Source organism: Balearica regulorum, chromosome 1, assembly GCF_011004875.1.
Source record: "Balearica regulorum gibbericeps isolate bBalReg1 chromosome 1, bBalReg1.pri, whole genome shotgun sequence".
NCBI lineage: Eukaryota > Metazoa > Chordata > Aves > Gruiformes > Gruidae > Balearica > Balearica regulorum.
This window is the reverse complement of record NC_046184.1, coordinates 16,729,380-16,747,060: the sequence shown is the minus strand read 5'-3', so window position 1 is coordinate 16,747,060 and position 17,681 is coordinate 16,729,380. Positions and strand designations below refer to the sequence as shown.

The 17,681-nt window shown below is 40.0% G+C and overlaps 1 protein-coding gene across 1 annotated transcript; it reads left to right on the top strand.

Annotated features, from left to right (window-relative positions):
- The first annotated feature begins 333 nt into the window (after positions 1-333).
- REDIC1 (regulator of DNA class I crossover intermediates 1) lies at positions 334-16,854 on the top strand. Its single transcript, XM_075742838.1, has 11 exons — positions 334-436; positions 1,194-1,326; positions 1,821-1,887; positions 3,679-3,879; positions 7,691-7,797; positions 11,833-12,356; positions 12,598-12,670; positions 13,336-13,396; positions 14,000-14,066; positions 15,304-15,386; positions 15,985-16,854. The coding sequence occupies exons 1-11, from the start codon at positions 334-336 to the stop codon at positions 16,606-16,608; spliced, it is 2,043 nt and encodes a 680-aa protein (XP_075598953.1). The 3' UTR covers positions 16,609-16,854.
- Positions 16,855-17,681: the final 827 nt, after the last annotated feature.

Genomic DNA, 17,681 nt, shown 5'->3' with positions numbered 1-17,681 from the left:
ATTTTTAATGATCATACACAAAGTTTGAGGCATCAGTGTTTAAGGACTAAGGTTTTGGCATCAAGAGAACAATAACTTATTTTGAATATGACCAAATTATACTTGCAGACTTTTTCAAGGTAAAAGTAAACTAAATAACAGTAGACAAAGTGTGAGAATTCAGAGGGATTTAATCATGTGCTTTTATTAGTAGTAATTGTTTACTAAGTCTTGTATGCTAATTTCAAAAGAATTTTATATGTTGCTAATGTGCTGTTGAAGTTTCTATCAAAAATCTATTCTCTCTTTTAAAAAAATTAGGAATTCTTTGAAAAGAAGAAACTTAAATCAAAGATGAAGCTTCTGGGAGTATCATCTCCTAAAAGTTCAGCAGTCAGCTTAGATCTCCTCAATCTATATGTTGTTAACCAGATTTCAACCAAGACAGACACCACTGGTGAGTTTAGTGTAACAGTATTCTGACTTTGCATTTGACAGAATCAGTTATCCTTAACTATTACTGCTATTATTTTAATTCTCGCTCTTCTACTTATAACTTAATGCTCAAATAACTGTTGTTCTATTTTTAAAATAAAAAATTGTGAGTAAATACAAAAATTATGATTGAATAAAAAGTCAGGACATAAGAGGAATCAAATAACATTGTCTACTGCCTACTTCACCTTGAAAGCCTTGTACACTTATGCACCCTCCTCATTCCATTCATTAATTTTACCATTCATCCATTTCTTTTTCCTTTTGCCATTGAATGGGTCCATTTGTATTCCACTTCATAACTTTTCGGGGGCATTTGGAATAGTCTGACAGTTCTGCCCAGAGTATATTTCTTAATGATGGATTTTAAGTTCCTAAAAAACATCTCTACAACTTGAGTCCTAACTCTTATCCTCTGTGACATATTCATAAACCAGATTGTGGGTAATTTGTTGTCCTGTGCTCAGGAAGATTAGAAGATGACTGAGGAGGGCAACAGAGCCTGTCTACACACAACAACTGACCATAAATAATTTTGTAATATAATGCCATTTAGAATAGAGTTCCTGCATTGCCAATAACAAAGAAATTTTTTTTAAAAAAAGGCTTTAAATGGATTAAGAAACTTAAAACAACAGCTTTTGTATTCTAATGAAAATTCAGGAAGCTCAAAACTTTCTCCAAGCCCAGCGCTGAATTCCCAAATACTTTCATTGCAGAGACGATGAGGAAGCCAGTCCACATTGATATCACTGAAGACGTCAGAATACCAGTTAGGAGGCACAACATAGAGCTTCCCGTGTCACCATTACGTATACAACATATGTCAAACTTAGATGACATCCAGAACAGGTACTTGTATAAAATAGGCAGTAGTTAAGCTATAATGAAGTTCTGGAAAAGGTATTTCATAATGGTCTTATATTTGGAGTATTAAGTAAACATAAATATACCATTCTAAGACAAAGAAATTTCACATTCCAGTGATACTCTTACTATAAGAGAGTAAATAAATGTATACTAAGTAAAAAAAAACAAACCTGTATGTGAAGCTGAGAGATTTTTTTAAAAAATAATGTTTCTTTACTCATGTCATGTACATACACTGAGTTTATCTCACAGAGCAGGCTATTCAAACAGCATTTTCCACATACACTGTTTTCCCATCCAGCTTCAGACACACTAAAGTGACTGACTCACACACTGGCTGCTCATAACTGCTTAAGAATCAGGCCTTTTTAAGATGTGTTGAAAAATACTCTTAAATTATTTTGAAATTCATACTCAGAATGTTTTTAATCACATAGATCTTGTATTTCATAGGCTGTTTTTATTCATTTTACAAGGTTACAAAAGCAAGTATTGGACAGCAGAAGGCAGCATCTCTCAGAGAAAGTAAAATACCAACATAATGTAAGTTTACTGTTCTCACTGATGTAAAGCTAAAAATGAGCAGCAATGACTGTATTTTTAAGTGAATTTTCAAAGAATGACCAAATCTCATGGATACTGAAACATATGAAGTATTCTTCTTTAAGGCTATGCTGATATATTATTTGCCAGTCATATTTTGTATTTGTTCCTGCTATTTCTTACATATTTCTTGAAAGGCTTAACCTGGTTTAGACATTTTCCAAAATACTTAAGAATGTCTGTGCTCTAAGCTAGTCACAAAGGACAGAGATTGTGGGAAATAGACTGAGGCCAACGGCAGGTAAACTAAAAACAGTATGCAGAAATGTGAAATGATGGAATGTGAGAAACAGAGACAGAAGTGAGTCTTTAAGAGGAACTTGAGTACAAAACTTAGTGGATACAATTGGGAAGTTCATACACTTATTGAGGTTACAGTGAAAAACATTCTCTAGATGGAATTTAGGTGCTTTTTTATGACCCATTCCACTGTTGTGTAAAAAATCAACCAACCAAAAACCCCCAATCAAGTTAGTAAATCTGTTAGAAGACACTTAGTTTAGGTTACTCATATTTGCTTGATACTATAGCTCCACTGACTCCTGCTATTCATATCAGACAGGACTCTGAGGAAAAGATGCTTGCAAAAGACGTTCACACAGTATTGTTCTGTATGTTCTTGGCCCATTCATATTGCAAAAGCATGTTTTGCTAGAGTGAGAAAGATGAATATTTTTTCTAGTGTTAGAAGTTCCTTTCTTTTGAGTCAGGAAGAATTACTTAGTATGGGTGACAAGTTTAGCTGTCTAATGTGTTTTAGACAAGATCACCATGAGCTGCCACTGCTTTTTGGGTTATCACATTAAGTCAGCCTTCCTTTATGTCTCTTTTTCATCTGTTTCTTGAAGATGGAGAGAACATATTTCAGATTTAGCATGGCCAGAAATAATGGATCAAAATTATAGCTAAGTTTCTCCTCAACTTCCATTTGTATGGATAGATTTACATCAGTTCATCAAAACACATGATAATGCAGTGTGCACACACAGAAAGCTAATTTAATATATGGATCAAAAAAATAAAGTCTAAGGCCTGTCTGTTGCGAAGAAAAGTTTTAAAAACTTCATAAGTTGAAGTATAGCCAAGTTAAGTAATTAAGATATATCCATTTTATTAAGCAGAAAGAGGAGCTATAAAATTAATTTTCAGCTTTCTGGAAAAATAGAGTTTTGTGGTACAAAGATTTTGTGCAATTAATGTACAAGGCTTTTGCACTCCATTAGTATTTCATGCTGCTTTTACTGGATAAACCGGATTACAGGCATTACTTCCATGTGGCTGTGGATACAGTGACATTTCATGAGTTTTGCCTTCAAATTTCTCCTTGTGTTCTGATCTGCTTGAGATAGCGTTGTTGAGCTCAAGATGTGCTGGAGTTCTCTCCTCAATGGAGTAAAATATTTTTCATTTTACTACTTAAAACCCAAGTCAGCAGATCATTTACCTACATGTCTAAAGCTAAAAATGAATTTATACCCATCTGTTCTCAGGATAACATTTGTGTGCATGCTTTAACTTAAGTAGGTACTTATGTGTTTCCCTGAAATAAGTACTTATTACCTTAGGTTTTTCATGAAAAAATCATGTCAGAATACACAAAAATTTTCTCTTACATGTGGTATATGTGCAGAGATGTAAAAGATATAGAAAGGTTTGATTACTTTGAACTTCATGCTTACATCAAAACAGTTTTTAGATAAATAAAATATATCTTTTCTATGTTTTGTCTAGTTATCACAAGCAACAGAATTAGCGTATGCTGACTCTAGTATGGAACATGAAGACAACATAGCAAGAGCTTTTATTGCCTGTCCATTGTCCTCTTCTGTTTCTTGGTCCTCTAATTGTACACAATTTTCAGAAGAAAATTTCAACACAAACCTAATGGGCAACACCTGGGAACATATCTATGAAGAGAAGTTGCAAAACCAGGTTTGATTAATATTTTGTCATTTCTGCAGAATTATTTTAAACTAACTTTCATTTATTTGGGGTGTAGAATTTGTGTAACAGTGAAGATAGTTATGAATGATCAACATTTCTTGTAGGCTGGTGACAATGAATATTCCATATATACAAATATATTTCTTTTATTGTTGTGAGATATGCTTAACTTGAGCTTTAGTTCACTGAGCTCTCAGGATCACTGATATCTGGAGAGAGTTCATCACATACCACTGGCTTTCTTTTGTTTCTGGCTTGTAAAGTTGGTTAAAGAAAGCTGAAATGTATTACAGTTATAAATACAACTTTCTTAAATGTACAATCAGTACAACTGGGTATTGTATGATCACAGGTGATCACTGTGACCTAATTTGTAATCATACAGTTTCTCAGTGAGTAACTTAGCTCTTACAGTATTGTCAATGCTCCTAAAAGGATTGAGAAAAGCTTGCTGTTTAACTCAAGTTAAATTTAAGAAATTATTTAAAGTTATTTGTTCTGATGCATGTTACTGTTTTAAGAACCCCAAAGTTAACAAAAAGACAAAAAGAATCATCCTTAGAAAAGTAATAGCAAATATAAGGGGGCTCTCATAGTATGCTTTATTTTTAGATAAAAATATTATTTCTTTTATTATTTATTGAAAATAATAAAACTAATTCTGCATGCATTGGCAATGGTATTTTAAAGTCTTGAGGTAAGTGAGGAAGAATTATGTCAGGGCTTCAGAAGGGGAGATGTTGGGTTGTTCAGGGAATGGGTAGGCAGAAACCCACAAGAAGCTGACCAGAAGGACAAAGGAGCCCAAGAAAGATGTTTTCAAAACACAAGGACAGTCCACCTCAATGTGCAAGACAATGAGTAGGTCCTGGAGGCCAGTTTGGCTGAATCAGGAAACTCTTGACTAAGCTCAAATGCAAAAAGGAAGTGTGCAAGGAGGAATAGACCACCCAGGAAGGATGCAGAAGCATCCCCTGAACTTGGAGGGGTGGCCTCCAAGGATGGCCACTGCTGAAACTCACAACAGGTGAGAAGAGAAGCAAGGAGGACTTATATAGGTATGTCATCAGCAAAAGGAAACCAAGGAAACAATGTGGTTCCCAAGCACAACTACAGGCAGGGCGGAGAATGGATTGAGAGCAGCCCTGAGAAGGATTTGGAGGTGTTGGTAGATGAGAAGCTCAACATGAGCTGGCAGCATGTGCGCTTGCAGCCCAGAAAGCCAACCATATCCTGCACTGCATCAGAAGAAATGTGACCAGCAGGTCGAGGGAGGTGATCCTGCCCCTCTACTCCGCTCTGGTGAGACCCCACCTGGAGTACTGCATCCAGCACTGGGGTCCCCAGTACAAGAAGGACATGCAGCTGTTGGAGAGAGTCTAGAGGAGGGCCACGAAGCTGATCGGAGGGCTGGAGCACCTCTCCTGTGAGGACAGGCTGAGAGAGTTGGGGTTGTTCAGCCTGCAGAAGAGAGGGTTCTGGGAAGACCGTATAGCAGCCTTCCAGTACCTGAAGGGGCCTCCAGGAAAGCTGGAGAGGGACTGTTCATAAGGGCATGGAGTGACAGGACAAGGGGTAATGGCCTTGAGCTGAAGGAGGGTAGGTTTAGATTGGATACTAGGAAAAAAATTCTTCCCTGTGAGGGTGGTGAGGCACTGGAACAGGTTGCCCAGAGAAGTTGTGGATGCCCTCTCCCTGGAAGTGTTGAAGGCCAGGTTGGATGAGGCTGTGGTCAACCTGGTCTAGTGGAGGGTGTCCCTGCCCATGACAGGGGCTTGGAACTAGATGATCTTTGAGGTCCCTTCAAACCCAAACCATTCTATGAAAATGCTGTCTACTGCTAAATAGAGTTGATGACCCAGTGACAAAGGACATGGAAAAGTCTGAGGCACTTCAGACCTACTTTGCTTCAGGCTTTTCTGACAAGGTCTGCTCTCTGGTACATCTTCAAGCTCAGTAGAGAGTATGGGGGAGACTGGTACAAAATAATAGTGAAGGAACAAGTTAGGGAATCCTTAGTAACCTGGACATAAAGAAATGCATGGCACTGGCCAGGGTGCACCCAAGTATATTGAGGGAGTTCGATGACACCACTGCAGGGCAGATAGCTGTTATTTTTGAGAAAGTGTGGTGATCAGGAAAGCTTCTCAGTGACAAGAAATACACAAATGTTACGCCTATCTACAAAAACTTAAGCATGGTCTGGGGAAATATCATCTCACCTCTGTCCCTGAAAGGATTATGGAACTAAACCTCCTGGAGGCAATTCCAAGGTACATGAAGAACAAGAAGGTAACTGGGAATAACCATCATGCCAAGGCCATGCTGTTCCTGAGGAACCTGATTGCCTTCTGTGATGAAATTACTAGCTCTGTGAATAAGGGAGAGCAGCACATACCGTTTACCTTGACTCTAGGAAGGCTTTTGACAAGGTTTCTCTTGGTATCCTAGTAGCCAAAGTGGGGAGGTATGAGCCAGATGAGTGGACAATAAGATGGGTGAAAAACTGGCTGTTGCCATCATACAAAAATAGTTGTTTGTGGGCTAAAGTCTAATTGGCAACAGGTCAGTAATGGCAGGGATCCCCAGAGATTAATACCAAGTCCAGTATATCTTCATTAGAGAGTTGGACAATGGGACAGAATGCACCCTCAGCACCTCAGCAGGTTCATGCATGACCCAAATTGGTAGAGTGATCATTACAGTGGCAGGGCTGCTATTCAGAGGGATCTTGACAAGCAGAAGGCCACTAGAAACTTCATAGAGTTTAACACAGATAAATACAAAGCACTCACCTCGGGAGAAGTAACCCCCTGCATCAGTGCAGGTGGAGACTGACTGGGTAGGCAACAATTTTGCAGCGAAGGACCTGAGGGTGCTGGTGGACAGCAAATTGTACATGAGTCACCAGTGCACCCTTGTAGCAGTGAAGGCCAACTACATAGAGGGCTGTATTAGAAAGAGCATACCCAGCAGTCAAAGGCAAATGATTATTTCCCTCTGAGCAGCATATGTGAGAACACATCTGAAGTACTGTGTCCAGTTTTGGGACCCCCAGTACAAGAGAGAGATTAACAAACTGTAGCAACAGCAGTGGAGGACCACAGAAATTGTTAGGGGATTGGAGCACATGATGAATGTGCAGAGACTGAGCAAAGAGGGTTTTCATAGCCTGAGAAAGAGAAGGCTATGGGAGCGCAGAGTGGACTAACTGCTGTCTTCCACAGTCTAAACAGACTTACAGACAGGACAGAGCCAGAAGTACACAGTAAAATGGCAAGAAGTAAAGGTCACAAATTTAAACAATGGAAATTGTTTGTTTAAGAAAAAATATATTGTCACAAAAGTAGCTAAGCACCAGAAGAGGCCATCCAAACAGGTTGTGGAATCTCAGTCCTGAACAGTCCTGAGCAATCTGGCCTAACCTTGAAGCTGGTCGTGCTTTGAGCAGGTTGGACTAGATACCTCTTGACATCCCTTCCAGACAACAGCTTTCTATGCTTATGCGATCTTCAGTGGAACTTCAGCTTGTAACAGTCTATCAATCAAGCTTGTTCATACTATAGGAGGATGAGATGCTAAAAGGACATTTTGCATATTAACAGTTATAGACAAATATGGAAAAGTATGAGTTACGCAGAACTTAGATGGGGTGTAAGGACATTTTGGCTTCTACTGTAAAGATAAAAAGAAGTAAAAATAGTGGGAAAACATGTATGTTGTTTGCAAACCCAACTTTAAAGTTTAAAACACTGTAACTATTATGTCCAGAGTTTGACAGCTTCTACTGTTTTCTCAGCCAGGAAATAGTTCTGATCAAGACACTTGGATTACAAAACCTCCAACTGAGTGTATTTTCAGGAGGTCTGATACAGTGCCTCAGGAACTGTTTAATCCATCGCATAGGTAGGCAGTGCTTTTACATTAAAGAGAGAAATAACAGTCATGTTTAAGTAAGAAAAATACTAAGATAATCTGAAACTTATTATTACTTGATTTTCATTGGGTTTTGGTGCTTTTCAAATGGAAATTCAAATTAAATGGAAAGACTGAAAATACTGAGCTATTTAAATTTGCTGAAAGGCAGCAAAATGTGAATTTTAGGTAGGCGCTTGGAACTACGATCTATTTTTCGCCACATCACAAACATGATGGTGTTACAGAATTCACCCTGAGTGAGAAGCACAGATTTACTAAGAGGCCACAGGGACGGTAGCTGCCCCAGCTCTCGTTAGTTCTGGTCACTGTTGCAAGTGCTTTTCTGATGACCTTGATGCTGTAGCAATTGAGCAACTTCACCTACATTGTTTACACTTACGATTCCAGGAACAAAGCATTTTTTTCCTTCTCTTTCATATGGGATCCTACCATAGCTTTTTTTTTTTTTAAGAATTGGTTCAATAGTACTTTTATGAGAATATACACATTTTAAAAAAAAAGAATGGATAGAAATCTAGAATATATTTCTTTTTGTATGTGCTGATTAAAAATCTTTTTAATCATAGAGGGCTTAGGGCCAGACTCATTTATACTGAACATTTTATTACAGTTTCTTTCCAGGGGCTCTTGCCTTGGATCTAGGGGTCTTAAAGGGCTAATCTTCCTTTACTCTTTTCATTCTGTAAGTCTGCCATCTGGTTGGAAGTTCCTATCAGTCTCTAGTTTGGGCTGGATAGAGCCATAAAAAGGCCATACATTATTTTGTGGTTCCTCAAGTACATATGGCCTGTTTGCCTGCAAGTCAAGTGACTGATAAGCTCACTGACCACATGATAACTACATGAACACATCAACTTCCAGTCTTAGCCACCTTAACTTTCTCTTCTGGCTTTCTCCAGCAAAACTTGAAATGAGGATAACATTCACCTTGCTGTATATCTTGGTGAATTCCCAATGAATATCTTTACATTAAAGCTCTACCTAGCCTTATCTTGCCTACATCTCCCCTTTCATCTCTCCACAGGCCCTCAGGCCTGCACTTGCCTGCTTATGGCATCTCCCTTAGTTCTCTGCCCATTAATGGCTCACTGACATAGAATCATAGAAGCATAGAATGGTTTGGGTTGGAAGGGACCTCAAAGATCATCTAGTTCCAAACCCCCTGCTGTGGGCAGGAACACCCTCAACTAGACCACGTTGCCCAAAGCCCCATCCAGCCTGGCCTTAAACACTTCCAGGGAGGGGGCCTCCACAACCTCTCTGGGCAACCTGTTCCAGTGCCTCATCACACTCATAATGAAGAATTTCTTTCTAAAATCTAGTCTAAATCTCCCCTCCTTCAGCTTAAATCCATTACCCCTTGTCCTATCACCACACTCCCTCATAAACAGTCCCTCACCATCTTTCCTGGAGGCCCCTTCAGGTACTGAAAGGCTGCAGCTAGATCTCCCCGGAGCCTTCTCTTCTCCAGGCTGAGCAACCCCAACTCTCTCAGCCTGTCCTCATAGGAGAGGTGCTCCAGCCCTCCAATCAGCTTCGTGGCCCTCCTCTGGACTCTCTCCAACAGCTCCATGTCTCTCCTGGACTGGGGCCCCCAGCGCTGGATGCAGTACTCCAGGTGGAGTCTCACTAGAGTGGAGTAGAGGGGCAGGATCCCCTCCCTCGACCTGCTGGTCACACTTCTTTTGATGCAGCCCAGGACACAGTTGGCTTTCTGGGCTGCAAGTGCACACTGCTGGCTCATGTTGAGCTTCTCATCAATCAATACCCCCAAGTCCTTCTCCTCAGGGCTGCTTTCAATCCATTCCCCGCCCAGCCTGTAGCTGTGCTTGGGATTGTGCCGACCCACGTGCAGGACGTTGCCCTTGGCCTTGTTGAACTTCATACGGTTCACACGGACCCACCTCTCCAGCCTGTCAAGGTCCCTCTGGATGGCATCCCTTCCCTCCAGTGTGTCAACCACACCACACAGCTTGGTGTCGTCAGCAAACTTGCTGAGGGTGCACTCGATCCCACTGTCCATGTCGCTGACAAAGGTGGTGAACACTGCAGGTCCCAGTACCGACCCCTGAGGAACACCACTCATCACTGTTCTCCACTTGGACATTGAGCCATTGACCGCCTTTCAGTGCGACCACCCAGCCAATTCCTTATCCACCGACTGGTTCATCCATCGAATCCATGTCTCTCCAATTTAGCGACAAGGATGTCATGCGGGACAGTGTCAAATGCCTTGCACAAATCCAGGTAGATGACGTCAGTTGCCCTTCCCTTATCCACGGATGCTGTAACCCCATCATAGAAGGCCACCAAGTTTGTCAGGCACGATTTGCCCCTCATGAAGCCGTGTTGGCTGTCACCAATCAGCTCCTTATCTTCCATGTGCCTGAGCATAGTCTCCAGGAGGGTCTGCTCCATAATCTTGCCAGGCACGGAGGTGAGACTGACGGGTCTGTAGTTCCCTTGGTCTTCCTTTTTACCCTTCTTAAAAATGGGGTTATGTTTCTCCTTTTCCAGTTGGTGGGAACGTCGCTGGACTGCCAGGAGCTCTCAAATATGATGGCGAGTGGCCTGGCCACTTCATCCACCAGTTCCCTCAAGACCTGCAAGACATCTCCTTTCCAACTGTTCTTCAAATCCATTTCTTTGTATTGTCCTTCTTTTGTTTTCATCCATTATATCCATAAATTCTTATACCTCAAGAGCTGGCATTTCTCCTGGGAAGGGACTTTCTTTCACTCTGTGTGAAAAGTAGAATATAAACTTATACAATCGTTTAATGTAATTGTAACATACTGATGATGTAATCAATGTGCATATATCCAAGAGTTGTGGCACCTCAAGTTCGTTAAATATTAACTAAAATTTTTAGATGTCTTATAAAAATAGCAGATGCCTTTCACTCTGAATAGTGCTTAGCTATTTCCGCATCTCCTATTAACTTTTACTTAGCATTACAAAATGTTCAGCTGGAGTGAAGAAGGAGCCTCTCAATTGCTTCACAAAATGTTTTTACCTTCCTCACGCAGATCTATCCAAGTTGCTCCAGAAACAAACTCTAGTGTGTTTAGCCTTTTAAAACTCTTTGGAGAAGTGTGTCCATAAGTAGAGGATACTACTCTCTCATTTAATTTCTCTAGCATCTTTATCCCGTTCCAAAACATTACAGAATTTTTCTCCAGTAAGAGTTTTCTCTACTACATTTCAGTTTTCAAGTTCCATTGATAGCATTGCTCAAATTTTTTTAAAGCAAGGGCATTTTTGAATGGCTGCCTTTACCAATTTTCTGTGCTTCAGAAGCCTCTCAAGTTTTTACTCAGATTTTGAAAGGTCAGTCAGCAGATCGAGCCTAGAAAGAAGCAGCAAAAATGTTAGATTAAGAGCCAAGTAAGTGAAAGCATGATAGCTTTCATGCTAATGATGCTAGCATGACAGCATCTTCAAAACCACTACTATCAGAAGTAGGGTAGGGAAGTATGGGCAAAACAAAATGTCTGATTGGCCTCCTGACAGTGGAATAGAAAAATTCTGTAATTCAGTAATTAAGCAGTACACAGAGCTTATTATGGGCTTTCAGTACAGGAGAGCGCTGTGGTCTTAAAGAACAAACTATTTTTATGAACAGAAGAAGCTGTCTTCCTTTTTTTTTTTTTTTTTTTCCCCAAGTGGTCTTCTTTGGTCAGCTGGTGGAGCAGCAGTGACATACTGTGGCTGATTTTATAAATCACAGTTCCCTAGTCAGGAGGATGTGCTCCACGTCATCATGAAATGTCTCTAAATCCCTTTTAAATCAACCTTACAATAAAGTGGGAATAAAAAACAGCACTCTTTTTCAGCTGAAATAAGGTACATTTGGGACAAAAGCAAGTGTGATGAGCAGTAAAGTCTTTGAGATTTTTATCATCACGTTATCATAATTTGTTGTATTAGCAGTTAGTATTTTGATTATTTATGTACTGAGCAAACTTCTTTTCTTTTCTACCCTCCCCACCTCACCCCCAGTCTAGACTATATGAATTCTGCCAGGAAAAATCCAGTCATAATGACCAGTAACGAGTCAGAAAACAGTGAAGGATTAAAAGAACCATTGTTTGATGCAGTGAAAGAAGCTGCAGAATTGAGAGCTCCCCAGGATGGGAGTGATTGTTCCTTTCTGGCGCTGTTTGAAGATGAGAGCCAACCAATCCATAATAATCCTTCCACAAAACATTTTAATCCTTTTGTTAACCAAAGCAGTACTGCCATTTTTTTCATTGATCCTGATGATAGAAATCAAATGACCAACAGAAATTATCGTTACAATACTAGAGAAGCTTATCCTGCAATCAATGCAAAAACAAGTTCTGTAGACAGACATCTTGAAGGCATTTTCACAGCTCCGGAACAGGTTTTACTTCAAAGTAACAATGCCTCAAGTGCAAGCTACAAGAAAACCAGTGGACTTCATAAAACCCACGTGCAGGACTGTCATGAGAGACAACACTACTTCATACCCTCTGAAAAACCTGCAAACCTTGATAAAATTGGTAAATGTCAATATTTTAAGGACATATATTCTGGGTTTTATTCTCATTTTAAGGACATATGTTTTTATAACCAGGAGTGTGTCAGCTCTGACCAAAAAACATGTAATGAATCTTCAGAATGCAGTAATTTAATTTTAAATCCAATTATTAAAATTATTTTTAAAAATTGATGGAAGAATTTATTTTCAAATCGCATTTATGCTATTGCATTTTAAAATCAAGATTTACTTTTTTATTTTAGAGACATTTGTTTATCACCATGATCAGCGGGTTAACTTAAAGGAGAATGTGCAGAACTATTCAAGAAAAAAATGGTGAGTGCCATAGAAATTATCAGTCTATTAAGTAGTAATGACTGCAGAGACCTTGCTGAATTGGAGAAATCCTGCTAAGAGGACATGAAGGCAAAATTCTAAACAGTATTACCGAGGACCCAGGTCTTCCCAGTGAAAACAGTAGTGAATAAACTTTTGTGCATGTAAGCCCTTTGCACCATAATGGGTACAGAGAAAAGCTGCTTCATGCGACAATTTTGGGTCCCCGAAGTTAAGCTGTTTCTCTGACTTGCCCTCTAAAAGGCCCTGTCTCCTTCTACTGACTACAGAGGAAGTTAGTGTCTTCCTTGGGCTAACGTTAGCATATGTGAGTGCCTCATGTTTTACAAAAGATGGTTTTATCAAAGGCTCTGATGCATAACACCTTCTGTTTTACAAAGCAGCACTATCTTTTGTCATGTCTCATATTATATTTTGCATTTCAACAGAAGTGAAGTTTGTGAAAAAACAGATTCTCGGTGTTAAATCTCAGGTCCAGAAATAAGTTCAGTGATCTCAATAGTGTAAAGCATTTCATGTTTACTGAAGACAAAATAAAAATCAAAGACAAAAAAGTCACCAGTAGTTACTTTAATTCAGAAAGAAAATAAAAGTACAGGGCAGGGAAATCACTTACCAGAGAACTCTGTGTTTGTATCCTTCAGTGATGACAAGTCTGTGAAAGAATCAGTCTGGAAACAGAAACAGCTCTTTGGATTTGAAGAGGTAACTTTTCAAAGAGACATATTTTTTTTTCAAATCTATTGTTTGCCCCATTCATTTGAAGTGGAGAAGGAATGCCCACAACAGTTAGAAACTGAATTTAGCTTCTCTGAATTAACCTCTGTGGGAGCTTCTTTTCTCCGTGGTTTACATAGGAAATCCAAAGGAACAGCTTCCACTTCAGTGATTCAGATAGACAGTCCTTTCAGGTCCATGATTCACATGGTTTGATTCACATCTAAGCTGATTCCTGAAATACATTGTGTAAGTAAGTTACCCATTAACCCTTAGGATCGGATTCTGCAGGCACTTAGGATCGGATTCTGCCCCTTAGGATCGGATTCTGCCCAGACACTATATGCAGGACACTTCAGTATTATAAAGGAGCTTTATGCTACTATGCATATAAAGAATCTTGTAGATATTTTGCCCATAGAAGTCACCCAGGTACATAGAGTATTTCTCAGGGGTTTTGTACCTCTTAAAATAATTCATGGTACCGTGCAGTGACTCCTTTATGTAATACAGAAACTGAATGTTCCTCACTTAACCTGAGGTGCTGATCCAGCTGAACCCTCCCTACTAACACTTACTTATTTTTAAAAGTTCACAACAGCACAAGAGAAAGAGTATAAGTTTGGCCTGAGTTCAGATCTTCACGAGATGGAGAAGGGTTAGTACCATTTATACCTTCTTAAGTCAAAAAACAGATTTTTGTCTACATGTAAAACTGAAACAGTTACTTTTAAAGCCAGGGAGAAGTGTTTTGATCTTTTTAGGATGTTACATTTGATGAGGGCTTGTATTTTTGATTCATGCAGCACTGTATAAAGACGACTAACATTATGAGGTAATTAAGAATTATCTGTATTTGCTTTTCCTTGAAGAGACAAATTCAGGTTAACTTCTCTCTGGTGAGTATTACACACATATTTTTCATTGTCCCATTTCCTCCAGAGTTGTCCCCTAAACTGAAAATCCAGCTTTGAAATTAGGAGAAACTACTAAAAAAAATCATTAAAAAAAAATCCACAAGAGAGGTCAAGCGTATTATTCTGAACACAACTCAAGTTTACCAACATTACCATATATTAAAAGTGTCAAGCAAATGCAGTCATTTTCTTTCTTTCTATTCCTGTACACCTCTGTTGGAAAAAATCTTGGACATGTTTTCTGTATTAATTAGTATCTTCATTAGATGTATGACATGTGCCATTTTATTGGTCTAGTCTTTACTAGTCTCTGTTCTCTTCCACTAGACTATATGCTGTCGATCCGCATGTGGGCAGAGAGAGGGGCATCAGCAGAGAGATCCCACATCCTTTTTGCTGCATCAGTAGCTGTAGGGGTCAACTCTGCTGGCTGCATTTCAGAGCTGAGGATCTCCCAAGGGCCTCCAAGAAAAAAACATCGCCATAAGCCCATGTAGTTGTATGGCAGCTGATGTGTGCAGGGAGTTTGCTGCATTTCTCGCTGCTGCTCTCTCACTGCAGAATCCTTCCTTCTTTTCATAGAATCATGGAATAATTTGGGTTGGAAGGGACCTTTACAGGCCATCTAGTCCAACCCCCCTTCAATGAGCAGGGACATCTTTAACTAGAGCAGGTTGCTCAGAGCCCCGTCCAACCTGACCTTGCTTTTGGGTAGCACAGTTCTGCTGCTGGTGCAGACTGCTGATTAATAGCATAGCAGAAGCTTTGGAGCACCCATGTCGTGCTTTGTGTTGAGTTGTCCTGAGAGGAGAAGAATTGGCTATTGCCAAGACCTAGATTGACCTTGCTAACACTTTATTCATTAAACAATATCTTAAAACTGCATCAGAAGTAGTAATGTTTAATTCTACATGTTGTACTTTACAGTTGGAGGTTTTTGGTGAGTAACCTCTCTTTCCTTTTCATCTCGTTTTTCAGATGTGGAGTCATCCCTCAGCAGCCAGTCTCCCAGCTACTCCCCAAGGCAGACAGAGAGCTGTTTCAGTTCTAGTCCCGACACGGTGAGTACTGCCCCTCTCTGGGTTTGCACAGCTTCGTTTGAATGACATAGGTATGCCTGAGTGCATCTACGGGTGGATGTAGCTGGAATTGTATTTATGGTTTGGTTTAGTACAAGGCAACTTCATGTGTGAGGAAAACAAGAAATGATTAGCTGTAAATTTTCCTAAGTAGTTTAACAGACTGGTCTCTTGATAACACCAGGCCCTGTGGAATTACAACATGACTGTGGGAAGATGCTAAACAAGCCTCTGCTCTCTTCCTTGACGTACAGGTGCCTTACATTACATGCCTGTAAGGGAGGAGGTTTGGACACACTGTGTGTTTTCAGCCATTCTTGAACACAATAACCCCACGATATAAGAATTTAGAAATTCTGTGTGAGACTGAAGGTCTGCCTTACCCACCTTCTCTTCAACAGTGGCCAGAAATACAACCCTGGAGAAAGAATGAAAAAACCCAGACAACCCAAACAACTAAAACCAGTCAATTCTGGCCTTTCTCTTTATTTCATTAACTTAGTTATTAGTTAGTCATTAACTCAGTACTTAGTTATTGAATGATTTTAACAATTGCATTCACACAATTCTGTTCAAACAGTCTGAAGAGGAAGACACAGCCAAAAAGAAGGAATATCTGAAGGAACAGTCCCTGAAGATAGATGGTGCCAACCCAGTCTCAGCCTCAGGGCGTACAGAGCCCCCCAGGAGCTCTCACACCAGACTTGTACCTCTCCAGCCCAGCAGTATTTTGACTAGAGAAGCAGCAAATCATCTTCAGGAGAAAGACTCTATTTTATGTGCCACAGAGGAGGAAAATAAAGACCACGCTGCCCCATCTGAGGGCAGCTTGTTACACCAAACCCTTAAGAAAGAATGCGTTGCTCGCAGTACCAGCTGCGATGGTTGGTCGCAGACTGAGAGCTCTGTTACAGAAGTAGAGAAAGTGGATGTTGCCACCCAGTGTGACCCCACACCACTGTGCAGCTGCCGGGGCTCCCTGCCCTCTGCCCGCAGCCCGGGGGAGCTCCCCCCACCCAGCGCCACGGGCACCGCTGGAGGGCACAAAATGCCAGCACATGAGGCACTGCAGCCTGCAGGCACCAGCAGCGCAGCGAGAATAGTGGCATGTTCTTCCGAAGGCGAGTATCTGAGTTTGGCTGGCAGAAGGACTCTAGAGGTGCTGAACTACATCGATATAATGAAGGAGAGAGAGAAGCAGTGACTGGCTAGACTGGCACGTAAGCAATAGAGGAGCTTTGTCCTGTTCTCTGTGTTTCTCTTAATTGGCATATTTTGATTTTTCTAGCCTGGTTAGACAACGTAATTTATTGCTGTTTGTTTGCTTTAAATCATTATTAACTCTGGATCTCTAGCTACCTACTGCTAGCTCTAACTATGGATTTCTATAGATCTCCAACTGTTAACATAGGATTTTACTATAGCTTAGTAAATAAACTTTAGGAATTAGATTGGCTTTCCCACCATATATCCATGGGATTCTGTAGTTTGGGATTGACTTTGCTTCTTTTGAAGGTAGTGGAAAGATTCTGTTTCACTTCAAAGCATATTTGGTGTGGCTCTTACTTCAGAACTATTGGCTGATTCTTATCCATTTTAAAAGGGAAACAAGTCTTTGCCATATGTTTGTACTAAATATAAAAATGGGAAACGAGAAAACGCACATCTGCACACAGAGAATAATATGCAATATTAAAAGAATTTATTAATTTTTACCAAAAAAAACCCACCCAAAACTTAGTCTTCCTTCCACAGCAGATCTATTGATTCATTCTCTGGCTGTTAATACTGACAAATCTTTTTATGTGTTTCTGTATTTTGCTTGCAGATCTGAAAAAAAAAATCTGAAATGCTTTCCTCTTCATTTCAATATTTGTGTGAAGCTACAAATCACAACAAACAGAAGTTTCTGATAATACTGTTTCTAGGTTATATTCTTTCCTTCTAAAAATGTTCCTAGTAAAGCTGGCAGGGAGACTCACCCTGTTACTGACATCTTCTACTTAAATATCTGTATACCTTTACTTATATATACATATCTATATATCTTGTTTGTGTGTCTGCATGCAAGGATTCTGTTCATTACATACTGGCCTTGTGCAAATGCTCTGCTGGAGACTGTTCCTTAAACAGTACAGGAAATTTGCTTTTATAGGGTTAATATGTTGTGCTTTCTCCCCTGGAGACAGCTGTTAAAAGAGTCACTGCCCTTATTCCCACCAGGTCAGTTTCTTTTATTTCTACATTTTGTAATAAAAGGTTTTGCAGATGAAGGGC